Source organism: Scyliorhinus torazame, chromosome 24 (genome assembly GCF_047496885.1).
Source record: "Scyliorhinus torazame isolate Kashiwa2021f chromosome 24, sScyTor2.1, whole genome shotgun sequence".
Lineage (NCBI taxonomy): Eukaryota > Metazoa > Chordata > Chondrichthyes > Carcharhiniformes > Scyliorhinidae > Scyliorhinus > Scyliorhinus torazame.
This window is the reverse complement of record NC_092730.1, coordinates 7,518,507-7,545,256: the sequence shown is the minus strand read 5'-3', so window position 1 is coordinate 7,545,256 and position 26,750 is coordinate 7,518,507. Positions and strand designations below refer to the sequence as shown.

The window sequence follows — 26,750 nt, the reverse complement described above, 5'->3', positions numbered from 1 at the left end:
CCTGCGGTATATACCTATCCCTTTCCATCACTAAAGTAAACGTAATCGAATTGTGGTCACTATCTCCAAAGTGCTCACCTACCTCCAAATCTAACACCTGTCCTGGTTCAATTACCCAGTACCAAATCCAATACGGCCTCGCCTCTCGTTGGCCTATCTACATACTGTGTCAGGAAACCCTCCTGCACACATTGGACAAAAACGGACCTATCTGAAGTACTCGAACTATAGCGTTTCCAGTCAATATTTGGAAAGTTAAAGTCCCCCACAACAACTACCCTGTTGCTTTCGCTCCTATCCAGAATCATCTTTGCAATCCTTTCCTCTACATCTCTGGAACTTTTCGGAGGCCTATAGAAAACCCCTAACAGGGTGACCTCTCCTTTCCTGTTTCTAACCTCAGCCCATACTACCTCAGTAGACGAGTCCTCATCAAACGTCCTTTCTGCCACCGTAATACTGTCCTTGACTAACAATACCACCCCTCCCCCTCTTTTACCACCTTCCCTGCGCTTACTGAAATATCTAGATCCCGGCACCTGCAACAACCATTCCTGTCCCTGCTCTATCCATGTCTCTGAAATGGCCACATCGAAGTCCCAGGTACCAACCCATGCCGCAAGTTCACCCACCTTATTCCGGATGCTCCTGGCATTGAAGACACACTTTAAATCACCTTCCTGCCTGCCGGTACACTCCTGCAATTATGAAACCTTACTCATGATCTCACTACTCTCAACCTCCTGTATACTGGAGCTACAATTCAGGTTCCCAATCCCCTGCTGAATTAGTTTAAACTAGGTTACCATTGATCAGACACTGAACTGGACCCAGCCACATTAATATTGTGGCTACCAGGGCAGGTCAGAGGCTGGGAATCCGGTGGTGAGTAACTCACCTCCTGTCCCCCACCCCGCCCAAGCCTGTCCACCATCTACAAGGCACGAGTCAGGAGTGTGAGGGTATACTCTCCACTTGCCTGGATGAGTGCAGCTCCAACACTTTGAAGCACAACACCATCCAGGACAAAGCAGCCTCGCTTGATTGCTCCCCCTTCCACAAACATTCAAACCCTCCACCACCGACACACAGTGGCAGCCATGTGTACCATCTACACGATTAACTGCAGTAACTCAGCAAGGTTACTTAGGCAGCACCTTCCAAACCCGCAACCACTACCATCTAGGACAGGAGCAGTAGATACCTGATGAGTGAGAGACAAAAAACGTTGTCGCACCCTTTTTTTTTAAATTGCGGCGACGCTCGAGATGCCACGCAAGTGTGGTTTTTTTTTTTCCCAAAAAATTTTTGCTCAGGACCTGCTGTATCGGAGAGCTCGATCTCTGTCTGATTACGAAAACGCCAACAAGGCTCTGGATCGAGCCCGCATGAAGAACAAGGACGTGAAGCACGCGGAGGCCAATCAGCTGCTGTCCTGTCAGAAATTCGAGAAGCTTTCTGAATCCGCCAAGCAAGGTAATCGGGAAGGGCCCCGACCTGCCGGAGCCTGAAGTTCAGGATCCGTACGGTTTCATTCTACCGTTTTTAAAATAAAAAGTCAGTGTGTCTCGTATTTGACTTCACCGTCACTCGGGAGCGGGTCGAGAATACGGGTGCAGTTTTTTCCGATGGGTTTACTCGGGGTGCTGGCAAACATTTACCCCGGGCAACTCTTGCTATTTTTTTTTTCTCCTCTCTCCTTTCTGTCACGTAGAGCTGACGGACTTTAAAGTTCGGAGAGTCTCGGCCTTTCGCAAGAACATGGTCGAGATGACGGAGCTGGAGTTGAAACATGCCAAGGTAGGTGCACCCTGGATGTTGGGGAAGACTGAACGGGGCCCCTCTTGGCTGCGTCAGTATCTGATTTAAGAGTTGCAGGGAGTAAATGTCACCTTTGCACAGGGTGATGGTTGGAACATGTTGCTGGGTGGGGGGTGGAGTTGAATTCTGAAGCTGCTTTCCAAGACCATAAACACGTTTCTACTTGAGAAAAATGTGCAGGATTCGGTTTGTGGCAGGGCAGAAATCTAGGGAAGTAAATTACTCTTCTTTCCGAGGGCCAGCACCATCGGGCTGAATGGCCTCCGTGTGTGTGTTTTTGAGATTCTAATACGTGTGCGCGTGCGTTTTGGGTGCTGTATTCTGTTTTGCATGTTCCTCCCCAATCTGTGGGAAGCTAATCACGGCCACCTAACCCCCACTACCCGGCCCAATTTCCATCGCTCCACCAGAGGCATAATAATAAATGCTTATTGTCACAAGTAGGCTTCAGTGACGTTACTGTGAAAGACCCTAGTTGGCACATTCCGGCACCTGTTCAGGGAGGTCAGTACGTTCTGACTGATTTGCGATTGGGGATGTTTGACTCTGCTGAAACAATTTTTGAAATAATTATTTCTGTGTCTCCAGGCTAACCTGTTGTCACACTGCGCAGGAGAGTCGGCACCGGAACGTGCAGCAGTCTGCGGATTGTCACACTGCGCGGGAGAGTCGGCACCGGAACGTGCAGCAGTCTGCGGATTGTCACACTGCGCGGGAGAGTCGGCACCGGAACGTGCAGCAGTCTGCGGATTGTCACACTGCGCGGGAGAGTCGGTGCCGGAACGTGCAGCAGTCTGCGGATTGTCACACTGCGCGGGAGAGTCGGCACCGGAACGTGCAGCAGTCTGCGGATTGTCACACTGCGCGGGAGTCGGCACCGGAACGTGCAGCAGTCTGCGGATTGTCACACTGCGCGGGAGAGTCGGCACCGGGACGTGCAGCAGTCTGCGGATTGTCACACTGCGCGGGAGGAGAGTCGGCACCGGAACGTGCAGCAGTCTGCGGATTGTCACACTGCGCAGGAGAGTCGGCACCGGAACGTGCAGCAGTCTGTGGATTGTCACACTGCGCGGGAGAGTCGGTGCCGGAACGTGCAGCAGTCTGCGGATTGTCACACTGCGCGGGAGGAGAGTCGGCACCGGGACGTGCAGCAGTCCGCGGATTGTCACACTGCGCGGGAGGAGAGTCGGCACCGGAACGTGCAGCAGTCTGCGGATTGTCACACTGCGCGGGAGGAGAGTCGGCACCGGAACGTGCAGCAGTCTGCGGATTGTCACACTGCGCAGGAGAGTCGGCACCGGAACGTGCAGCAGTCTGTGGATTGTCACACTGCGCGGGAGAGTCGGTGCCGGAACGTGCAGCAGTCTGCGGATTGTCACACTGCGCGGGAGGAGAGTCGGCACCGGAACGTGCAGCAGTCTGCGGATTGTCACACTGCGCGGGAGGAGAGTCGGCACCGGAACGTGCAGCAGTCTGTGGATTGTCACACTGCGCGGGAGAGTCGGTGCCGGAACGTGCAGCAGTCTGCGGATTGTCACACTGCGCGGGAGGAGAGTCGGCACCGGAACGTGCAGCAGTCTGCGGATTGTCACACTGCGCGGGAGGAGAGTCGGCACCGGAACGTGCAGCAGTCTGCGGATTGTCACACTGCGCGGGAGTCGGCACCGGAACGTGCAGCAGTCTGCGGATTGTCACACTGCGCGGGAGACTCGGCACCGGAACGTGCAGCAGTCTGCGGATTGTCACACTGCACGGGAGAGTCGGCACCGGAACGTGCAGCAGTCTGCGGATTGTCACACTGCGCAGGAGTCGGCACCGGAACGTGCAGCAGTCTGCGGATTGTCACACTGCGCGGGAGACTCGGCACCGGAACGTGCAGCAGTCTGCGGATTGTCACACTGCGCGGGAGACTCGGCACCGGAACGTGCAGCAGTCTGCGGATTGTCACACTGCGCGGGAGAGTCGGCACCGGAACGGGCAGCTGTCTGCGGATTGTCACACTGCGCGGGAGAGTCGGCACCGGAACGTGCAGCAGTCTGCGGATTGTCACACTGCGCGGGAGAGTCGGCACCGGGACGTGCAGCAGTCTGCGGATTGTCACACTGCGCGGGAGGAGAGTCGGCACCGGGACGTGCAGCAGTCTGCGGATTGTCACACTGCGCGGGAGACTCGGCACCGGGACGTGCAGCAGTCTGCGGATTGTCACACTGCGCAGGAGAGTCGGCACCGGAACGTGCAGCAGTCTGCGGATTGTCACACTGCGCGGGAGGAGTGTCGGCACCGGGACGTGCAGCAGTCTGCGGATTGTCACACTGCGCGGGAGAGTCGGCACCGGAACGTGCAGCAGTCTGCGGATTGTCACACTGCGCGGGAGGAGAGTCGGCACCGGAACGTGCAGCAGTCTGCGGATTGTCACACTGCGCGGGAGGAGAGTCGGCACCGGAACGTGCAGCAGTCTGCGGATTGTCACACTGCGCGGGAGGAGAGTCGGCACCGGAACGTGCAGCAGTCTGCGGATTGTCACACTGCGCGGGAGGAGAGTCGGCACCGGAACGTGCAGCAGTCTGCGGATTGTCACACTGCGCGGGAGACTCGGCACCGGAACGTGCAGCAGTCTGCGGATTGTCACACTGCGCGGGAGAGTCGGCACCGGAACGTGCAGCAGTCTGCGGGTTGTCACACTGCGCGGGAGGAGAGTCGGCACCGGGACGTGCAGCAGTCTGCAGATTGTCACACTGCGCGGGAGGAGAGTCGGCACCGGAACGTGCAGCAGTCTGCAGATTGTCACACTGCGCGGGAGGAGAGTCGGCACCGGAACGTGCAGCAGTCTGCAGATTGTCACACTGCGCGGGAGGAGAGTCGGCACCGGAACGTGCAGCAGTCTGTGGATTGTCACACTGCGCGGGAGGAGAGTCGGCACCGGGACGTGCAGCAGTCTGCGGATTGTCACACTGCGCGGGAGAGTCGGCACCGGGACGTGCAGCAGTCTGCGGATTGTCGCACTGCGCAGGAGTCGGCACCGGAACGTGCAGCAGTCTGCGGATTGTCACACTGCGCGGGAGAGTCGGCGCCGGGACGTGCAGCAGTCTGCGGATTGTCACACTGCGCAGGAGAGTCGGCACCGGGACGTGCAGCAGTCTGCGGATTGTCACACTGCGCGGGAGAGTCGGCGCCGGGACGTGCAGCAGTCTGCGGATTGTCACACTGCGCGGGAGGAGAGTCGGCACCGGAACGTGCAGCAGTCTGCGGATTGTCACACTGCGCAGGAGTCGGCACCGGAACGTGCAGCAGTCTGCGGATTGTCACACTGCGCGGGAGGAGAGTCGGCACCGGAACGTGCAGCAGTCTGCGGATTGTCACACTGCGCGGGAGAGTCGGCACCGGGACGTGCAGCAGTCTGCGGATTGTCGCACTGCGCAGGAGTCGGCACCGGAACGTGCAGCAGTCTGCGGATTGTCACACTGCGCAGGAGAGTCGGCACCGGAACGTGCAGCAGTCTGCGGATTGTCACACTGCGCGGGAGGAGAGTCGGCACCGGAACGTGCAGCAGTCTGTGGATTGTCGCACTGCGCAGGAGTCGGCACCGGGACGTGCAGCAGTCTGCGGATTGTCGCACTGCGCAGGAGTCGGCACCGGAACGTGCAGCAGTCTGCGGATTGTCACACTGCGCAGGAGAGTCGGCACCGGAACGTGCAGCAGTCTGCGGATTGTCACACTGCGCGGGAGAGTCGGCACCGGGACGTGCAGCAGTCTGCGGATTGTCACACTGCGCGGGAGAGTCGGCACCGGGACGTGCAGCAGTCTGCGGATTGTCGCACTGCGCAGGAGTCGGCACCGGAACGTGCAGCAGTCTGCGGATTGTCACACTGCGCAGGAGAGTCGGCACCGGAACGTGCAGCAGTCTGCGGATTGTCACACTGCGCGGGAGTCGGCACCGGAACGTGCAGCAGTCTGCGGATTGTCACACTGCGCGGGAGAGTCGGTGCCGGAACGTGCAGCAGTCTGTGGATTGTCACACTGCGCGGGAGTCGTCACCGGAACGTGCAGCAGTCTGCGGATTGTCACACTGCGCGGGAGAGTCGGTGCCGGAACGTGCAGCAGTCTGTGGATTGTCACACTGCGCGGGAGAGTCGGTGCCGGAACGTGCAGCAGTCTGTGGATTGTCACACTGCGCGGGAGTCGTCACCGGAACGTGCAGCAGTCTGCGGATTGTCACACTGCGCGGGAGTCGGCACCGAAACGTGCAGCAGTCTGCGGATTGTCACACTGCGCGGGAGAGTCGGCACCGGAACGTGCAGCAGTCTGCGGATTGTCACACTGCGCGGGAGAGTCGGCACCGGAACGTGCAGCAGTCTGCGGATTGTCACACTGCGCGGGAGGAGAGTCGGCACCGGAACGTGCAGCAGTCTGCGGATTGTCACACTGCGCGGGAGGAGAGTCGGCACCGGAACGTGCAGCAGTCTGCGGATTGTCACACTGCGCGGGAGGAGAGTCGGCACCGGAACGTGCAGCAGTCTGCGGATTGTCACACTGCGCGGGAGTCGGCACCGGAACGTGCAGCAGTCTGCGGATTGTCACACTGCGCGGGAGACTCGGCACCGGAACGTGCAGCAGTCTGCGGATTGTCACACTGCACGGGAGAGTCGGCACCGGAACGTGCAGCAGTCTGCGGATTGTCACACTGCGCAGGAGTCGGCACCGGAACGTGCAGCAGTCTGCGGATTGTCACACTGCGCGGGAGACTCGGCACCGGAACGTGCAGCAGTCTGCGGATTGTCACACTGCGCGGGAGACTCGGCACCGGAACGTGCAGCAGTCTGCGGATTGTCACACTGCGCGGGAGAGTCGGCACCGGAACGGGCAGCTGTCTGCGGATTGTCACACTGCGCGGGAGAGTCGGCACCGGAACGTGCAGCAGTCTGCGGATTGTCACACTGCGCGGGAGAGTCGGCACCGGGACGTGCAGCAGTCTGCGGATTGTCACACTGCGCGGGAGGAGAGTCGGCACCGGGACGTGCAGCAGTCTGCGGATTGTCACACTGCGCGGGAGACTCGGCACCGGGACGTGCAGCAGTCTGCGGATTGTCACACTGCGCAGGAGAGTCGGCACCGGAACGTGCAGCAGTCTGCGGATTGTCACACTGCGCGGGAGGAGTGTCGGCACCGGGACGTGCAGCAGTCTGCGGATTGTCACACTGCGCGGGAGAGTCGGCACCGGAACGTGCAGCAGTCTGCGGATTGTCACACTGCGCGGGAGGAGAGTCGGCACCGGAACGTGCAGCAGTCTGCGGATTGTCACACTGCGCGGGAGGAGAGTCGGCACCGGAACGTGCAGCAGTCTGCGGATTGTCACACTGCGCGGGAGGAGAGTCGGCACCGGAACGTGCAGCAGTCTGCGGATTGTCACACTGCGCGGGAGGAGAGTCGGCACCGGAACGTGCAGCAGTCTGCGGATTGTCACACTGCGCGGGAGACTCGGCACCGGAACGTGCAGCAGTCTGCGGATTGTCACACTGCGCGGGAGAGTCGGCACCGGAACGTGCAGCAGTCTGCGGGTTGTCACACTGCGCGGGAGGAGAGTCGGCACCGGGACGTGCAGCAGTCTGCAGATTGTCACACTGCGCGGGAGGAGAGTCGGCACCGGAACGTGCAGCAGTCTGCAGATTGTCACACTGCGCGGGAGGAGAGTCGGCACCGGAACGTGCAGCAGTCTGCAGATTGTCACACTGCGCGGGAGGAGAGTCGGCACCGGAACGTGCAGCAGTCTGTGGATTGTCACACTGCGCGGGAGGAGAGTCGGCACCGGGACGTGCAGCAGTCTGCGGATTGTCACACTGCGCGGGAGAGTCGGCAGCGGGACGTGCAGCAGTCTGCGGATTGTCGCACTGCGCAGGAGTCGGCACCGGAACGTGCAGCAGTCTGCGGATTGTCACACTGCGCGGGAGAGTCGGCGCCGGGACGTGCAGCAGTCTGCGGATTGTCACACTGCGCAGGAGAGTCGGCACCGGGACGTGCAGCAGTCTGCGGATTGTCACACTGCGCGGGAGAGTCGGCGCCGGGACGTGCAGCAGTCTGCGGATTGTCACACTGCGCGGGAGGAGAGTCGGCACCGGAACGTGCAGCAGTCTGCGGATTGTCACACTGCGCAGGAGTCGGCACCGGAACGTGCAGCAGTCTGCGGATTGTCACACTGCGCGGGAGGAGAGTCGGCACCGGAACGTGCAGCAGTCTGCGGATTGTCACACTGCGCGGGAGAGTCGGCACCGGGACGTGCAGCAGTCTGCGGATTGTCGCACTGCGCAGGAGTCGGCACCGGAACGTGCAGCAGTCTGCGGATTGTCACACTGCGCAGGAGAGTCGGCACCGGAACGTGCAGCAGTCTGCGGATTGTCACACTGCGCGGGAGGAGAGTCGGCACCGGAACGTGCAGCAGTCTGTGGATTGTCGCACTGCGCAGGAGTCGGCACCGGGACGTGCAGCAGTCTGCGGATTGTCGCACTGCGCAGGAGTCGGCACCGGAACGTGCAGCAGTCTGCGGATTGTCACACTGCGCAGGAGAGTCGGCACCGGAACGTGCAGCAGTCTGCGGATTGTCACACTGCGCGGGAGAGTCGGCACCGGGACGTGCAGCAGTCTGCGGATTGTCACACTGCGCGGGAGAGTCGGCACCGGGACGTGCAGCAGTCTGCGGATTGTCGCACTGCGCAGGAGTCGGCACCGGAACGTGCAGCAGTCTGCGGATTGTCACACTGCGCAGGAGAGTCGGCACCGGAACGTGCAGCAGTCTGCGGATTGTCACACTGCGCGGGAGTCGGCACCGGAACGTGCAGCAGTCTGCGGATTGTCACACTGCGCGGGAGAGTCGGTGCCGGAACGTGCAGCAGTCTGTGGATTGTCACACTGCGCGGGAGTCGTCACCGGAACGTGCAGCAGTCTGCGGATTGTCACACTGCGCGGGAGAGTCGGTGCCGGAACGTGCAGCAGTCTGTGGATTGTCACACTGCGCGGGAGAGTCGGTGCCGGAACGTGCAGCAGTCTGTGGATTGTCACACTGCGCGGGAGTCGTCACCGGAACGTGCAGCAGTCTGCGGATTGTCACACTGCGCGGGAGTCGGCACCGAAACGTGCAGCAGTCTGCGGATTGTCACACTGCGCGGGAGAGTCGGCACCGGAACGTGCAGCAGTCTGCGGATTGTCACACTGCGCGGGAGAGTCGGCACCGGAACGTGCAGCAGTCTGCGGATTGTCACACTGCGCGGGAGGAGAGTCGGCACCGGAACGTGCAGCAGTCTGCGGATTGTCACACTGCGCGGGAGGAGAGTCGGCACCGGAACGTGCAGCAGTCTGCGGATTGTCACACTGCGCGGGAGACTCGGCACCGGAACGTGCAGCAGTCTGCGGATTGTCACACTGCGCGGGAGGAGAGTCGGCACCGGAACGTGCAGCAGTCTGTGGATTGTCACACTGCGCGGGAGAGTCGGCACCGGAACGTGCAGCAGTCTGCGGATTGTCACACTGCGCGGGAGAGTCGGCACCGGGACGTGCAGCAGTCTGTGGATTGTCACACTGCGCGGGAGAGTCGGCACCTGTTGCTACTGAGTAACTGCTTGAGCTCATTTGGGGCAGCACGGTAGCATTATGGATAGCACAATTGCTTCAAGCTCCAGCTTGGGTCACTGTCTGTGCGGAGTCTGCACATCCTCCCAGTGTGTGCGTGGCTTTCCTCCAGGTGCTCCGGTTTCCTCCCACAGTCCAGAGATGTGGTTAGGTGGATTGGCCATGATAAATTACCCTTCGTGTTAGGGTTATGGGGATAGGGTGGAGGTGTTGACCTTGGGGTGTTCTTTCCAAGAGCCAGGCCAGACTCGATGGGCCAAATGGCCTCCTTCTGCTCAGCAAATTCTATGATAACGAGAGAAACAGGAGCCTCACCACGCACCCAGCCACAGAGAGAAGCAGCTACCGCTGGTCCTGGACCCACCTCCCGGAAAACATTTTATCATGTTCAAATTGCGTTGTGGCCGGTGATTGCAATGTGGTGCGCAGTCATTGGGACTGACCTCTTTCTCAACCCCCCCCACCCCAAAAGCTGCTGTATTTGGGGGTGGGGCTGTTTCATCATTTAGGGGGTGTTAAATAGCAGTGTGTGTTTGATGGGGACAGTGTAGAGGGAGCTTTACTCTGTATCTAACCCCGTGCTGTACCTGTCCTGGGAGTGTTTGATGGGGACAGTGTAGAGGGAGCTTTACTCTGTATCTAACCCCGTGCTGTACCTGTCCTGGGAGTGTTTGATAGGGACAGTGTAGAGGGAGCTTTGCTCGAAGTCTAACCCCGTGCTGGAGCTACCCTGGGTAGTAGTGTGAAAATAACGTGCTCACGATTGAATTAAACCAAGACACAAAGATATCCATAAGTTTATTTTGATGGTTAATAACGCTGCTTCCACATTAGTCACAGTCCCGTCCAATAACCCATCCACATGATTAACCATCTCCAAGATACACTAATGATTCTCGATGCTCCAAATTGGCAGGTCCCTATCCCCCCCAACAATTAGAATTTGGTCATGATACACGCAGCGAGATAGAGATCACCCCCCCCCCGGCAGGTGGAACCTTGGTTTAAAACGTCAGGAATGTTGGCAAAAAGAAAGCAAATGACATGGAATGAGCAGCAGTGCGGCTGATCAAATCCCATACCACTTGGAGTTAGTCAAGGGAAAGTGTTTGGAATTTAAGGGCGATGGAGCTGACTGGGAAGGTCTATCTAATTCAGGGTTGCGCGGTCAATGATCTGATTGCACCATGTCCATTCCTGTGGCCGGGGGAGGGAAGGAGGAGCCGTCACTGACAATCTGCCGTCCAGTCTCACTACAGACCCTCCTTAGCCCCTTGTTCCAGAACGTGGGTCCTGTTGATTCCGGTTCCTGATCACAAATCGGTTAAAGTGAAAGATTGGGGGTGGGGGGGGGGGCGGAGAAGAGGCGAGTCAAGACGCATACAAAACTGAAGGTACCCAAGGAAGCAAAAAAAAAAAACCCCCACAGCACAGACTTAAAAACATGGAAGCTCAATGTACTGCCACTAGACGAGCTTCTGAGATTCGAATGCAATGACTTGAGTTCCGAGCTTGGACAGCAGCTCGCTCTGATCCAGTAACTCTTCAATCGCGTTCACCTGCCACTCGTGTTTGATCCCTGCAACGAAAACAGAACACGCATCAGCTTGGGGGCAAAGCATATCTTGACAGTCGCATTGTTTTACCCTCTCCTCCTCCCCAGAAAGTCAGTGGGTTTTGGGAGGGGGGGCCTGCCCCACACAGAGCAGATACCGGAACGTGCAGCAGTCTGCAGTCACACTACGCGGGAAGAGAGTCGGCACCGGAACGTGCAGCAGTCTGAGGATTGTCACACTGCGCGGGAGTCGGCACCGGAACGTGCAGCAGTCTGCGGATTGTCACACTGCACGGGAGGAGAGTCGGCACCGGGACGTGCAGCAGTCTGCGGATTGTCACACTGCGCGGGAGGAGAGTCGGCACCGGAACGTGCAGCAGTCTGCGGATTGTCACACTGCGCGGGAGTCGGCACCGGAACGTGCAGCAGTCTGCGGATTGTCACACTGCACGGGAGGAGAGTCGGCACCGGGACGTGCAGCAGTCTGCGGATTGTCACACTGCACGGGAGGAGAGTCGGCACCGGGACGTGCAGCAGTCTGCGGATTGTCACACTGCGCGGGAGGAGAGTCGGCACCGGAACGTGCAGCAGTCCGCGGATTGTCACACTGCGCGGGAGTCGGCACCGGAACGTGCAGCAGTCTGCGGATTGTCACACTGCACGGGAGAGTCGGCACTGGGACATGCAGCAGTCTGTGGATTGTCACACTGCGCGGGAGTCGGCACCGGAACGTGCAGCAGTCTGCGGATTGTCACACTGCGCGGGAGGAGAGTCGGCACCGGAACGTGCAGCAGTCTGCGGATTGTCACACTGCACGGGAGAGTCGGCACTGGGACATGCAGCAGTCTGTGGATTGTCACACTGCGCGGGAGGAGAGTCGACACCGGAACGTGCAGCAGTCCGCGGATTGTCACACTGCGCGGAGGAGAGTTGGCACCAGAACGTGCAGCAGTCTGCGGATTGTCACACTGCGCGGGAGTCGGCACCGGAACGTGCAGCAGTCTGCGGATTGTCACACTGCACGGGAGAGTCGGCACCGGGACGTGCAGCAGTCTGCGGATTGTCACACTGCGCGGGAGTCGGCACCGGAACGTGCAGCAGTCTGCGGATTGTCACACTGCGCGGGAGAGTCGGCACCGGAACGTGCAGCAGTCTGCGGATTGTCACACTGCACGGGAGAGTCGGCACCGGAACGTGCAGCAGTCTGCGGATTGTCACACTGCACGGGAGAGTCGGCACCGGGACGTGCAGCAGTCCGCGGATTGTCACACTGCGCGGGAGGAGAGTCGGCACCGGAACGTGCAGCAGTCTGCGGATTGTCACACTGCGCGGGAGAGTCGGCACCGGAACGTGCAGCAGTCTGCGGATTGTCACACTGCGCGGGAGAGTCGGCACCGGAACGTGCAGCAGTCTGCGGATTGTCACACTGCGCGGGAGAGTCGGCACCGGAACGTGCAGCAGTCTGCAGATTGTCACACTGCGCAGGAGAGTCGGCACCAGGACGTGCAGCAGTCTGCGGATTGTCACACTGCGCGGGAGGAGAGTCGGCACCGGGACGTGCAGCAGTCTGCGGATTGTGTCACTGCGCGGGAGGAGAGTCGGCAACGGAACGTGCAGCAGTCTGGATTGTCACACTGCGCGGGAGAGTCGGCACCGGGACGTGCAGCAGTCTGTGGATTGTCACACTGCGCGGGAGAGTCGGCACCGGGACGTGCAGCAGTCTGCGGATTGTCACACTGCGCGGGAGAGTCGGCACCGGGACGTGCAGCAGTCTGTGGATTGTCACACTGCGCGGGAGAGTCGGCACCGGGACGTGCAGCAGTCTGCGGATTGTCACACTGCGCGGGAGGAGAGTCGGCACCGGGACGTGCAGCAGTCTGCGGATTGTGTCACTGCGCGGGAGGAGAGTCGGCACCGGAACGTGCAGCAGTCTGCGGATTGTCACACTGCGCGGGAGGAGAGTCGGCAACGGAACGTGCAGCAGTCTGGATTGTCACACTGCGCGGGAGAGTCGGCACCGGGACGTGCAGCAGTCTGTGGATTGTCACACTGCGCGGGAGTCGGCACCGGGACGTGCAGCAGTCTGCGGATTGTCACACTGCGCAGGAGTCGGCACCGGAACGTGCAGCAGTCTGCGGATTGTCACACTGCGCGGGAGGAGAGTCGGCACCGGAACGTGCAGCAGTCTGCGGATTGTCACACTGCGCGGGAGAGTCGGCACCGGAACGTGCAGCAGTCTGTGGATTGTCACACTGCGCGGGAGGAGAGTCGGCACCGGAACGTGCAGCAGTCTGCGGATTGTCACACTGCGCGGGAGGAGAGTCGGCACCGGAACGTGCAGCAGTCTGTGGATCGTCACACTGCGCGGGAGGAGAGTCGGCACCGGGACGTGCAGCAGTCTGCGGATTGTCACACTGCGCGGGAGAGTCGGTGCCGGAACGTGCAGCAGTCTGCGGATTGTCACACTGCGCAGGAGTCGGCACCGGAACGTGCAGCAGTCTGCGGATTGTCACACTGCGCGGGAGAGTCGGCACCGGAACGTGCAGCAGTCTGCGGATTGTCACACTGCGCGGGAGAGTCGGTGCCGGAACGTGCAGCAGTCTGCGGATTGTCACACTGCGCAGGAGAGTCGGCGCCGGGACGTGCAGCAGTCTGCGGATTGTCACACTGCGCGGGAGAGTCGGCACCGGAACGTGCAGCAGTCTGCGGATTGTCACACTGCGCAGGAGAGTCGGCACCGGAACGTGCAGCAGTCTGCGGATTGTCACACTGCGCGGGAGAGTCGGCACCGGAACGTGCAGCAGTCTGCGGATTGTCACACTGCGCGGGAGTCGGCACCGGAACGTGCAGCAGTCTGCGGATTGTCACACTGCGCGGGAGAGTCGGCACCGGAACGTGCAGCAGTCTGTGGATTGTCACACTGCGCGGGAGGAGAGTCGGCACCGGAACGTGCAGCAGTCTGCGGATTGTCACACTGCGCGGGAGGAGAGTCGGCACCGGAACGTGCAGCAGTCTGTGGATCGTCACACTGCGCGGGAGGAGAGTCGGCACCGGGACGTGCAGCAGTCTGCGGATTGTCACACTGCGCGGGAGAGTCGGTGCCGGAACGTGCAGCAGTCTGCGGATTGTCACACTGCGCGGGAGGAGACTCGGCACCGGAACGTGCAGCAGTCTGCGGATTGTCACACTGCGCGGGAGAGTCGGCACCGGGACGTGCAGCAGTCTGCGGATTGTCACACTGCGCGGGAGAGTCGGTGCCGGAACGTGCAGCAGTCTGCGGATTGTCACACTGCGCGGGAGGAGAGTCGGCACCGGGACGTGCAGCAGTCTGCGGATTGTCACACTGCGCGGGAGGAGAGTCGGCACCGGGACGTGCAGCAGTCTGTGGATTGTCACACTGCGCAGGAGAGTCGGCACCGGAACGTGCAGCAGTCTGCGGATTGTCACACTGCGCGGGAGAGTCGGCACCGGAACGTGCAGCAGTCTGCGGATTGTCACACTGCGCGGGAGAGTCGGCACCGGAACGTGCAGCAGTCTGCGGATTGTCACACTGCGCGGGAGAGTCGGCACCGGAACGTGCAGCAGTCTGCGGATTGTCACACTGCGCGGGAGAGTCGGCACCGGAACGTGCAGCAGTCTGCGGATTGTCACACTGCGCGGGAGAGTCGGCACCGGAACGTGCAGCAGTCTGCAGATTGTCACACTGCGCAGGAGAGTCGGCACCAGGACGTGCAGCAGTCTGCGGATTGTCACACTGCGCGGGAGGAGAGTCGGCACCGGGACGTGCAGCAGTCTGCGGATTGTGTCACTGCGCGGGAGGAGAGTCGGCAACGGAACGTGCAGCAGTCTGGATTGTCACACTGCGCGGGAGAGTCGGCACCGGGACGTGCAGCAGTCTGTGGATTGTCACACTGCGCGGGAGAGTCGGCACCGGGACGTGCAGCAGTCTGCGGATTGTCACACTGCGCGGGAGAGTCGGCACCGGGACGTGCAGCAGTCTGTGGATTGTCACACTGCGCGGGAGAGTCGGCACCGGGACGTGCAGCAGTCTGCGGATTGTCACACTGCGCGGGAGGAGAGTCGGCACCGGGACGTGCAGCAGTCTGCGGATTGTGTCACTGCGCGGGAGGAGAGTCGGCACCGGAACGTGCAGCAGTCTGCGGATTGTCACACTGCGCGGGAGGAGAGTCGGCAACGGAACGTGCAGCAGTCTGGATTGTCACACTGCGCGGGAGAGTCGGCACCGGGACGTGCAGCAGTCTGTGGATTGTCACACTGCGCGGGAGTCGGCACCGGGACGTGCAGCAGTCTGCGGATTGTCACACTGCGCAGGAGTCGGCACCGGAACGTGCAGCAGTCTGCGGATTGTCACACTGCGCGGGAGGAGAGTCGGCACCGGAACGTGCAGCAGTCTGCGGATTGTCACACTGCGCGGGAGAGTCGGCACCGGAACGTGCAGCAGTCTGCGGATTGTCACACTGCGCGGGAGGAGAGTCGGCACCGGAACGTGCAGCAGTCTGCGGATTGTCACACTGCGCGGGAGAGTCGGCACCGGAACGTGCAGCAGTCTGTGGATTGTCACACTGCGCGGGAGGAGAGTCGGCACCGGAACGTGCAGCAGTCTGCGGATTGTCACACTGCGCGGGAGGAGAGTCGGCACCGGAACGTGCAGCAGTCTGTGGATCGTCACACTGCGCGGGAGGAGAGTCGGCACCGGGACGTGCAGCAGTCTGCGGATTGTCACACTGCGCGGGAGAGTCGGTGCCGGAACGTGCAGCAGTCTGCGGATTGTCACACTGCGCAGGAGTCGGCACCGGAACGTGCAGCAGTCTGCGGATTGTCACACTGCGCGGGAGAGTCGGCACCGGAACGTGCAGCAGTCTGCGGATTGTCACACTGCGCGGGAGAGTCGGTGCCGGAACGTGCAGCAGTCTGCGGATTGTCACACTGCGCAGGAGAGTCGGCGCCGGGACGTGCAGCAGTCTGCGGATTGTCACACTGCGCGGGAGAGTCGGCACCGGAACGTGCAGCAGTCTGCGGATTGTCACACTGCGCAGGAGAGTCGGCACCGGAACGTGCAGCAGTCTGCGGATTGTCACACTGCGCGGGAGAGTCGGCACCGGAACGTGCAGCAGTCTGCGGATTGTCACACTGCGCGGGAGTCGGCACCGGAACGTGCAGCAGTCTGCGGATTGTCACACTGCGCGGGAGAGTCGGCACCGGAACGTGCAGCAGTCTGTGGATTGTCACACTGCGCGGGAGGAGAGTCGGCACCGGAACGTGCAGCAGTCTGCGGATTGTCACACTGCGCGGGAGGAGAGTCGGCACCGGAACGTGCAGCAGTCTGTGGATCGTCACACTGCGCGGGAGGAGAGTCGGCACCGGGACGTGCAGCAGTCTGCGGATTGTCACACTGCGCGGGAGAGTCGGTGCCGGAACGTGCAGCAGTCTGCGGATTGTCACACTGCGCGGGAGGAGACTCGGCACCGGAACGTGCAGCAGTCTGCGGATTGTCACACTGCGCGGGAGAGTCGGCACCGGGACGTGCAGCAGTCTGCGGATTGTCACACTGCGCGGGAGAGTCGGTGCCGGAACGTGCAGCAGTCTGCGGATTGTCACACTGCGCGGGAGGAGAGTCGGCACCGGGACGTGCAGCAGTCTGCGGATTGTCACACTGCGCGGGAGGAGAGTCGGCACCGGGACGTGCAGCAGTCTGTGGATTGTCACACTGCGCAGGAGAGTCGGCACCGGAACGTGCAGCAGTCTGCGGATTGTCACACTGCGCGGGAGAGTCGGCACCGGAACGTGCAGCAGTCTGCGGATTGTCACACTGCGCGGGAGAGTCGGCACCGGAACGTGCAGCAGTCTGTGGATTGTCTCACTGCGCGGGAGAGTCGGCACCGGAACGTGCAGCAGTCTGTGGATTGTCACACTGCGCGGGAGAGTCGGCACCGGAACGTGCAGCAGTCTGTGGATTGGCACACTGCGCGGGAGGAGAGTCGGCACCGGAACGTGCAGCAGTCTGCGGATTGTCACACTGCGCGGGAGAGTCGGTGCCGGAACGTGCAGCAGTCTGCGGATTGTCACACTGCGCGGGAGGAGACTCGGCACCGGAACGTGCAGCAGTCTGCGGATTGTCACACTGCGCGGGAGAGTCGGTGCCGGAACGTGCAGCAGTCTGCGGATTGTCACACTGCGCGGGAGGAGAGTCGGCACCGGAACGTGCAGCAGTCTGCGGATTGTCACACTGCGCGGGAGAGTCGGTGCCGGAACGTGCAGCAGTCTGCGGATTGTCACACTGCGCAGGAGTCGACACCGGAACGTGCAGCAGTCTGCGGATTGTCACACTGCGCGGGAGTCGGCACCGGAACGTGCAGCAGTCTGCGGATTGTCACACTGCGCGGGAGAGTCGGCACCGGAACGTGCAGCAGTCTGTGGATTGTCACACTGCGCGGGAGAGTCGGCACCGGAACGTGCAGCAGTCTGCGGATTGTCACACTGCGCGGGAGAGTCGGCACCGGAACGTGCAGCAGTCTGCGGATTGTCACACTGCGCGGGAGGAGAGTCGGCACCGGAACGTGCAGCAGTCTGCGGATTGTCACACTGCGCGGGAGAGTCGGCACCGGGACGTGCAGCAGTCTGTGGATTGTCACACAGCGCGGGAGAGTCGGCACCGGGACGTGCAGCAGTCTGTGGATTGTCACACTGCGCGGGAGAGTCGGCACCGGAACGTGCAGCAGTCTGCGGATTGTCACACAGCGCGGGAGAGTCGGCACCGGAACGTGCAGCAGTCTGCGGATTGTCACACTGCGCGGGAGAGTCGGCACCGGGACGTGCAGCAGTCTGCGGATTGTCACACTGCGCGGGAGAGTCGGCACCGGGACGTGCAGCAGTCTGCGGATTGTCACACTGCGCGGGAGGAGAGTCGGCACCGGAACGTGCAGCAGTCTGCGGATTGTCACACTGCGCGGGAGGAGAGTCGGCACCGGGACGTGCAGCAGTCTGCGGATTGTCACACTGCGCGGGAGGAGAGTCGGCACCAGGACGTGCAGCAGTCTGCGGATTGTCACACTGCGCGGGAGAGTCGGCACCGGAACGTGCAGCAGTCTGCGGATTGTCACACTGCGCGGGAGGAGAGTCGGCACAGGAACGTGCAGCAGTCTGCGGATTGTCACACTGCGCGGGAGGAGAGTCGGCACCGGGACGTGCAGCAGTCTGCGGATTGTCACACTGCGCGGGAGGAGAGTCGGCACCGGGACGTGCAGCAGTCTGCGGATTGTCACACTGCGCGGGAGGAGAGTCGGCACAGGAACGTGCAGCAGTCTGCGGATTGTCACACTGCGCGGGAGGAGAGTCGGCACCGGGACGTGCAGCAGTCTGCGGATTGTCACACTGCGCGGGAGGAGAGTCGGCACCGGGACGTGCAGCAGTCTGCGGATTGTCACACTGCGCGGGAGTCGGTGCCGGAACGTGCAGCAGTCTGCGGATTGTCACACTGCGCGGGCGAGTCGGCACCGGGACGTGCAGCAGTCTGCGGATTGTCACACTGCGCGGGAGAGTCGGCACCGGAACGTGCAGCAGTCTGCGGATTGTCACACTGCGCGGGAGGAGAGTCGGCACCGGGACGTGCAGCAGTCTGCGGATTGTCACACTGCGCGGGAGAGTCGGCACCGGGACGTGCAGCAGTCTGCGGATTGTCACACTGCGCAGGAGACTCGGCACCGGGACGTGCAGCAGTCTGCGGATTGTCACACTGCGCAGGAGTCGGCACCGGGACGTGCAGCAGTCTGCGGATTGTCACACTGCGCGGGAGACTCGGCACCGGAACGTGCAGCAGTCTGCGGATTGTCACACTGCGCAGGAGTCGGCACCGGAACGTGCAGCAGTCTGCGGATTGTCACACTGCGCGGGAGGAGAGTCGGCACCGGAACGTGCAGCAGTCTGCGGATTGTCACACTGCGCGGAGGAGTGTCGGCACCGGGACGTGCAGCAGTCTGCGGATTGTCACACTGCGCGGGAGAGTCGGCGCCGGGACGTGCAGCAGTCTGCGGATTGTCACACTGCGCGGGAGGAGAGTCGGCACCGGAACGTGCAGCAGTCTGCGGATTGTCACACTGCGCGGGAGGAGAGTCGGCGCCGGGACGTGCAGCAGTCTGCGGATTGTCACACTGCGCGGGAGGAGAGTCGGCACAGGAACGTGCAGCAGTCCGCGGATTGTCACACTGCGCGGGAGGAGAGTCGGCACAGGAACGTGCAGCAGTCTGCGGATTGTCACACTGCGCGGGAGGAGAGTCGGCACAGGAACGTGCAGCAGTCTGCGGATTGTCACACTGCGCGGGAGAGTCGGCACCGGAACGTGCAGCAGTCTGCGGATTGTCACACTGCGCGGGAGAGTCGGCACCGGAACGTGCAGCAGTCTGCGGATTGTCACACTGCGCAGGAGGAGAGTCGGCACAGGAACGTGCAGCAGTCCGCGGATTGTCACACTGCGCGGGAGGAGAGTCGGCACAGGAACGTGCAGCAGTCCGCGGATTGTCACACTGCGCGGGAGAGTCGGCACCGGAACGTGCAGCAGTCTGTGGATTGTCACCCCACACGCACGCCGCGTGGGAAGAGAGTAGGCATCGAGTGAGCGTCAGAAGTTCCCCACTTCCGCACTCACCGCCTTTGGGCTGCCCAGCGTACAGAACGGAAGCCACGGTCTTGAAGGAGCCCAGAGGAGCGACGTTAAGAGGAAAAGGAGCCGCGCGCTCATACCGTACCGGTTAACTTCTTCTTCAGTGCCCCTTTGGAACTGGCATAGATCATCTTCTGCATAATGGGCGCTTTATCAGGACTCCTGGTGAGGCGGCGGCGGGGGGGGGGGGGAGAAAAAAGAGAAAATCTGTTAAGACACCTTTAAAAAGAGCCCGTCTATCCTGCGTCCCTCTTTGACCGTACCGGCACTATACCCTGAGCAAGGGCTGAGCCCAACCCTGCTATCTCCCACATTCCCCATTGGATGGCCAGTCACTGTCTAATACTTATGGCCCACATGTGGCTTGGCCCTTGCTTTATAAACCCCCCTACCCCCCCACAAGCACATGTTTGCTTACCCTCCACTCAATTACTGCTGCAGAAATCACTGTCTGCCCAACCATCCAGACAAGCTGGAAGCAGGAAGCTTTTCAGCACCGTCAGTCCGCTCAGTCTGAACGGGAGTGAGCGGAGAAACAAAGGGACTCACTTCTGACCCAGTCCTGCAGTGGAACCCAGCTGCCAGTCCCGTCCCTGCCTGCCTGCTGGAGGTGGGGAAGGGAGGGACAACGAGCGAGGGGACAAGGTCACAAAACGCCCTCACCTAGTGGCACCCGACATCAGTAGCCCGCAAGGAAAGATGAAGTTAATGCTCCCAGAAACTTATCACGGGAGTCGACGGGCGGAGGGAGATAGCAAAAAGCAGCCAGGCTGACACGTTGCCACTGCAGGTAAATGCCGTTGACCCCCCCCCCAGAATGTCTTTCCCCAAGTGCACCACCCTGTGCCACAGTGACTCAGATGGTGGGTGGTGCCCTGGTGTGCCATTGAGTGAAGATGACCAAGCTGGCTCACCAATGAATGAAGATCAACTCTTCCTTTTTGGTCTCCTTTGTCTCGTAGGATGCGTCATAGAGTACGTAGCAGCAATCCGTCAGCGGAAGCATGTCAATAAAAGCCCGCAGTGGGTCAGCAACTGATTTGTCCAGAACCTGTCCAACCAGAATCATCTTTTCTGGATTCAGAATTATCTTCTCCTTGCTCTCATCTAACTTGAAGAAGATCACCTTCTTCCTCAGCTTCATCTCCTCTTGGCTGCACGACTTTCGCACTTTCATTTCGTTGAAACAGTTGACCACCTCATCAGCCACTGTGACCCCAGATGACTAAGATTCAAAACACAAAGAAAAAAAAGATACAGTGGCAGACGTTAAGTGGCTTTGCTTAAATATTTTTGCAGACAGTTCAGCTCGAGAGAGATAGGCAGCACAGTTGCTTCACCGCTCCAGGTTAGATTCCTGGCTCGGGTCACTGTATGGAGTCCGCACTGTCTCCCTCCCCCCCACCCGTCTGTGCGGGTTCCCTCCGGCGCTCCCAGTCCAAAGACGCGCAAGTTAGGTGGATTGTTTGTGCTAAATTACCCATGGTTAGGTGGAGTTGCTGGGTTACAGGGATGGGGTGGAGGTGTGGGCTCGGGTAGGGTGCTCTTTCAGGGACCAGCATAGACTCGATGTGCCGAATGGCCTCCTCCTGCACAGTAAATTCTATGATTCTAAATGCCTCCACTCCTGCTGACGTGGTTCGTCAAGACTGTCACTCAAAAAAAAAGTTGGACATAAAAATTTGAGACCGGCATCGACCCTTTCAAGTAGATCCCTCGCCTATCCCCCCCCCCCCCCCCCCCCGGCGGTATAGATCCCTCTCCTATCCCCCCCCCCGGCAGTATGGACCCAACCTGCTCAATATTCTCATCCCAAGGCATCAGCGGGCAAACCTTCTCTCCACTCCCCCAAGTACAATCGCAACAATTCCCTCGATTCCTCTTAAAGACCAACATAACACCATGAGACATAGGAGCAGAATTAGGTCACTCGGCCCATTGAGTCTGCTCCGCCATTCAATCACGGCTGATATTTTCTCATCCTCATTCTCCTGCCTTCTCCCCATAACCCCTGATCCCCTCATTAATCAATAACCTATCTATCTCGGTCTTAAAGACACTCAAGTGATTTGGCCTCCACAGCCTTCTGCGGCAAAGAGTTCCACGGATTCACCACCCTCTGGCTCAAGAAATTCCTCATGTGTTTTAAAGGACCGTCCCCCGAGATGGTGTTCACTTGCCGCGCCTGCATACGAACTTGAGTCCTGTACCAGCACATGCTAGATCAGCGCAGAATTCTGCATCTCCTCACTGCAAAAAACTGGACCACCTCCCTTGCATCTCCCACAACTTGGCTGTTCTACCTCTCTTGGGCTGGCAAATCTGGCTGTGATAAACCAGCCCTCTGCATAGAAGTCACTGTGTGGAGGCCCCAGCGCTGGTGTTCTCTACTTTAGAGAGGATGCAGCAGGAGCAGTTCAGAGACAGTTTACTGGACTAATAAACCGGGAACGTGCAGCTGTCTTCGGGAGGAAGGATCAAGCCAGGCAAGACTCGTAATGGCTGGAGTTTAGAAGCAACTTGATTGAAGGCATACAAGATCCTGAGGGGCCTTGACCAAGTGGAGGAGAGGATTATTCCTCGTGGGGGAAAATCTAGGAGGTTGACAAACCAGATTTCCCCCTCCCCTCAAAAGGCAGCAGAACCGGTGAATATTTTTAAGGCACAAGTCGACAAGTCTCAGTTACACGGGGGACGAAAGGTTAGCGGGGGTGGGCAGGATGTGGGGTTGAGGTTACATCAGATCAGTTATAATTGTATCGAATGGGGGAAAGCAGTCTGACCCTAGTAGCACTCCAAATACACCACATCTACTGGCTCCCCTTTATCCATCCTCTCACATCCTCCTCTGAAAGAATGCATTAAACATTTTCCCCTTTCACAAAAACAGTTCAACTCCACCTGAATGAGTTAGTCCTGTCTAAGTGCCCTTCAAACGCAGCTGCCTTCTCGAGAAACCAGATTCTAGCGCAGGGGTAGGGGGTGGCACGGGAACAGCACCCTCTGCAACATATTGTGCAGCTGCTGTGCTGAATGTCCTCCAGTTGTAGCAGCCACTAGCCAAGTCTCGCCCCAGGCTGTGCAGCAAGCCTCAGCAGCCTTATTCAAACATTACCACACATCCAGACCACACCATACATGCTCACATTCCCAGTGCAGCTCAGGAATGCAGCGTTTCCTTGGATGTTATCCAGCAACGCAGGATCTTGAGACGGCAAGTGGGAACAGGATTGAAAAGGCAAGAATATTGCCGATGCTGGAAGTCGGAAATAGAAACAGTGGGAAAACCATCAGCCTCTGTGGGGAGCCACCCACATACGTGGCTGAACTGTGGACTCAATGTTAAATCTCACTCTGCAGACACTGCCAGGCTGGCTGATGTCTTTTATCCAGCATTGTGTTTTTGTATCAGTATTGAAAACTAGTCTGGTTTGGCTCAACTCCCTGTGATATTGCACAGGGAGGGGGAGATAGGGAAAGGGTGTTGAGGAGACACAATTGGCATGGAACTGCAAGAAACAATGGGGTTCTGAACAGTGTAGGCACAGTAAACCTGGCAGTGACTGACCGAGGTGGACAGGAATCAGAGCCTAGAAGAGTCTCCTCCGAGGTACCAGGGTGATTGAAGGGATGGCCTGGATTTGACACAGACCCAGAGACTCGCTGCATTTTTTTTCCTTTCACATGGAAACAACCCCGTTGTTCACGAGGGTCAAATCGTTCCTTCCTGGCGCTCGTAGTGTGTCCCCTGATTGGAGCAGAATCGATCCCGAGGCCAGTGAAACTGTCTGGATGATGCAGCACTGCTTTCACAATGACCTTATTCGGGCTAAATATCTGACACTTGGTCACTGGAGTTTCGATTTTGCTGGGTTTTAACGGCAGCAAAGTGATCGTCGCTTGTGCGGAGGGAGACGAGTGCACTGATCAGAACAGAGACCAATTTCAAAACAGTGCTGACTTCAAATCAGAATCTTTCAACACTGTCTGCTGCAACATGGACACATTCCAACAGTAACTTCTGTTTTCAGCAAAGTCCAACTGATCCACTTGACATCAGCAGAACTGGAAAGGAAATGACGATTTCACAACCCCCCCCCCCCCCCCCCCCCCCCGTGTTAACCGAGCATCTCCAGAGGGAGGTCGAAGGGTGAGATCAGTGGCAAGGGGGTTTCGACAGGAAAAGCTTTGCACCAACAACACAAATCTCCAGCCATGAACTCCCTCCTTACTCAAGCAGAAAATGACCCCCCACCCAGCACTACCTCCTGCCCTTGCACCACCACCCCCCTGCCCAGTTACACACTCTCTCGTTCTCTCTCTCTCATATCCGTGCAGTCCTTCAAATCCTGACCCCACCCACAACAGGACAAGCTCCCATTACGGCAGCTTGGGTTCTAAACCTGCTTCAAAAAGACCTGACTGGCAGGAATGAACAGCGACACAGACGGCGGATCCAGAGGTTCAGAGTCAACCCCCGTGATAACCAGAGAGGGGGGGGGGGGGGTGGTCAGAAACCCAGAGCCAGGCAGACACACCAACACCAGCCTCCATTTTGAGCAGGCAGTTCTCCATCGCAGCACACCCCGTCCGTCATCAAAACAGGAAACCGCATGACCCACAAAACTATCCTCTCCCCACACCCCCTCCCCCAGAGCAGGCAGATGCTGAGGTGCACGGGTCCCCCCCCCTCCCACAAAAGGGAGGCAAACAGAAGCTGCAGGAAGCCATTTGGAAAACATGCAAACCCTCTCACGGGAACAGGAGATTAAATTCATCTTTCTAAGACTCGGGGAGGGGGGGGGAAATGGTAAAGACGACAAACATTCCCCCCCCCCCCAAAAAAAATATTTTTTATTTTTTTTTTTTTAAAACCGGCTGGCACAGTGCCAGTCTATCCACCAGAGAATCGGGATTCCCAAAGGGATTATATCACCGGCCTGGGGAGGTTTCAACACCCCAGGAAAATCAGAGGAAACCCAAGAAAAAGGGGGATGATGATAAAAGCACGAGAGGGGTTGGAAGACAGGAGGGTCAATCTATTGGGGGGGGGGGGGAAAGAGAGAAGTGGGAGGAAATCCGTTCGATGGGGAGGGAGCAATCTTTCGGAGTGAGAGGATAATCTTTTGGGTGGGTGGGGAAGAGGGTGCAATCTTTAGTTGGGTGGGGGGTGCAATCTTTTGGGTGGGGGGGGGAGGGTGCAATCTTTTTTTTTGGGGGGGGGTGCAATCTTTAGTTGGGTGGGGGGGTGCAATCTTTTGGGTGGGGGGGAGGGTGCAATCTTTTGGGTGGGGAGGGTGCAATCTTTCGGGGGGGGGGGGAGGGTGCAATCTTTCGGGGGGGGGGAAGGTGCAATCTTTTTTTTGGGGGGGGAAGGTGCAATCTTTTTTTTGGGGGGGGGGAGGTGCAATCTTTCAGGTGGGGGGGGAGAAGAGGGTTATTTTTTTGTGGGGGGCGGGGCCAACCCTCCAGGTGGGAAGAGGGTGGGGTTGAGCAGCAACCTTTAGAAAAGGTTATTTATTTTAACGCCTCAGGCAGAGATAACGGGACCGGCCTGAGATTCCGCAACAGGGAAACGTTACAAAACGGTGCACAGAGGAGGGTGGGGCAGCTCAGGCTGCAAAAGAAAACAAGGTAACGGGAGAGAAACAGACAAGAGTTTTTTAAAAATAAAGCACAGCCGACCGAGCCGCTTGGGGGAGGAGGGGGGGGGGGGAAAGAGAACCGATAAATTTAATGAGCCCAGACAAAGGGACGGGCGGCTGAATGGAACCCGGCCCGGATGCGGGGCCCGCCCGCACCCCCCGCATGCGTCACCCCCGCTCCAGGTGGAAAGGGCGCGAGGATCTCTTTACCCCCCCCCCCCCCCATTGGTCAAGGGAGCGGGGTTTCCCCCCTTCTCGCTGCAGGGGCTATAAAAGCCGTTGCCCCGGCGCACCCGGCCGCTATGTGGGCGGGAGGAGAGGGAGTGAGGCAACAGATAACGGCGGGCGCCGGCAAACAATTAAAGGCCTCACCATCCTGTAGCCCGGTTGGTTTCTTTCTCTCTCTTCTTAAATTTTTCCGGCTCTCCCGCTGAGGTAAATTTTTGTTTCTCCCCTCCCCGCTTGACGGCGATAATTGTTTTTAAATAAAGGACTCTGTGCCTGCTCCCCTCTCCCGTATTCCTGGTTGCAGCGGCTCGAAGGGAAGAGAGCGCAACGACAGGACCGTTCCAAAAGGAGACAAAACGGCTAAGAAACCACGCCGCCTGCCGCCTTTTATAAAAGGGCGCGGTGGCGGCTGCGCGCCCAGCTGTCTGCCTCAGGGAGGGCGGGGCCAGGGGCCCGGACACGCCCATCTGTGGACACGCCCACCGCTCCCGCCCTATCCACAACCAATATCCGCCTACAACTCCCTGCAGACCGCCGGACTACAACTCCCGGCGGACGCCACGGAAAATGGCAGGGCGCCGGGATGCGCAGGCGCATCCCTCTCCTCACCGTGTGTGTGTGAGGATAACGGCTCCTGACTAGCCCCCACCCCCTCGGCGATCCCCAACGGCATTCTGGGAACCCGAGTCCCGGTCACCAGCCCCGGTCATTAGGGGGGGGCGCTGGAGGACTACAGATCCCAGGCTGCCCCGCGGCCTAACGCTCGGAGGAGGAGGAGGAGGACGGTTTTAAGCTTCTGTTTTTCTCTATTTGGAGGCGGCAGACCGGGCCCGGCGGGCAGGGGGGTCGCCGGGAGGGGGAAAACCGTCGAGTGCGGCGGAAAAGGCGCGGGTGGAGATTTTTACCTCAGGGTTGGGGTGGGAGGCGGCCAATGGCGGGCCTGGGAGAGCAGCTCCTGGCCTTATATGGCCAAGAGCTCGCAACTGGGATGGCGTGAGCCCAAAAGCAACCTGTCACTTCCTTATTAGGCAATCAGCAGCTGCCATGTTTCATTATATATATATATATATATAAAAGAGCACTAGTGTTCTGTAGCATCACCACCTCTGTCAACCTGGGCTGTCCCGCCACACGAACCGGCCAGCCCTGCAAACTCTCAATCAAATTATTCCTCTTATTCCAGACTTTCAGCCCGCATGCACCTGCT

The 26,750-nt window shown here is 59.5% G+C and overlaps 1 protein-coding gene and 1 long non-coding RNA gene across 2 annotated transcripts; one reads left to right on the top strand and one right to left on the bottom strand.

Moving 5' to 3' along the window:
• The first annotated feature begins 1,314 nt into the window (after positions 1–1,314).
• Positions 1,315–2,421, top strand: LOC140399857 (uncharacterized). The gene is made up of 3 exons (XR_011937904.1): positions 1,315–1,476; positions 1,715–1,800; positions 2,410–2,421. It is a non-coding gene; the product is annotated as an uncharacterized lncRNA (long non-coding RNA).
• An 8,141-nt stretch (positions 2,422–10,562) lies between these two features.
• On the bottom strand, positions 10,563–25,894 carry LOC140399856 (cofilin-2-like). The gene is made up of 4 exons (XM_072489318.1): positions 25,688–25,894; positions 20,585–20,895; positions 19,756–19,832; positions 10,563–11,017 (listed from the first exon to the last, which is right to left on the bottom strand). The coding sequence occupies exons 1-4, from the start codon at positions 25,688–25,690 to the stop codon at positions 10,905–10,907; spliced, it is 504 nt and encodes a 167-aa protein (XP_072345419.1). The 5' UTR covers positions 25,691–25,894; the 3' UTR covers positions 10,563–10,904.
• Between the last annotated feature and the right edge of the window lie 856 nt (positions 25,895–26,750).

Bases quoted from the DNA above. Each gene is read 5' to 3' on its own strand.
- LOC140399856 (XM_072489318.1), bottom strand. The intron at 19,833-20,584 runs GTGAGCCAGCTT...CCGCCTCACCAG, and splicing joins GAGTTGATCTTCATTCATTG to GAGTCCTGATAAAGCGCCCA. The intron at 11,018-19,755 runs GTACGGTATGAG...TTTTCGTTGCAG, and splicing joins ACTGAAGAAGAAGTTAACCG to GGATCAAACACGAGTGGCAG.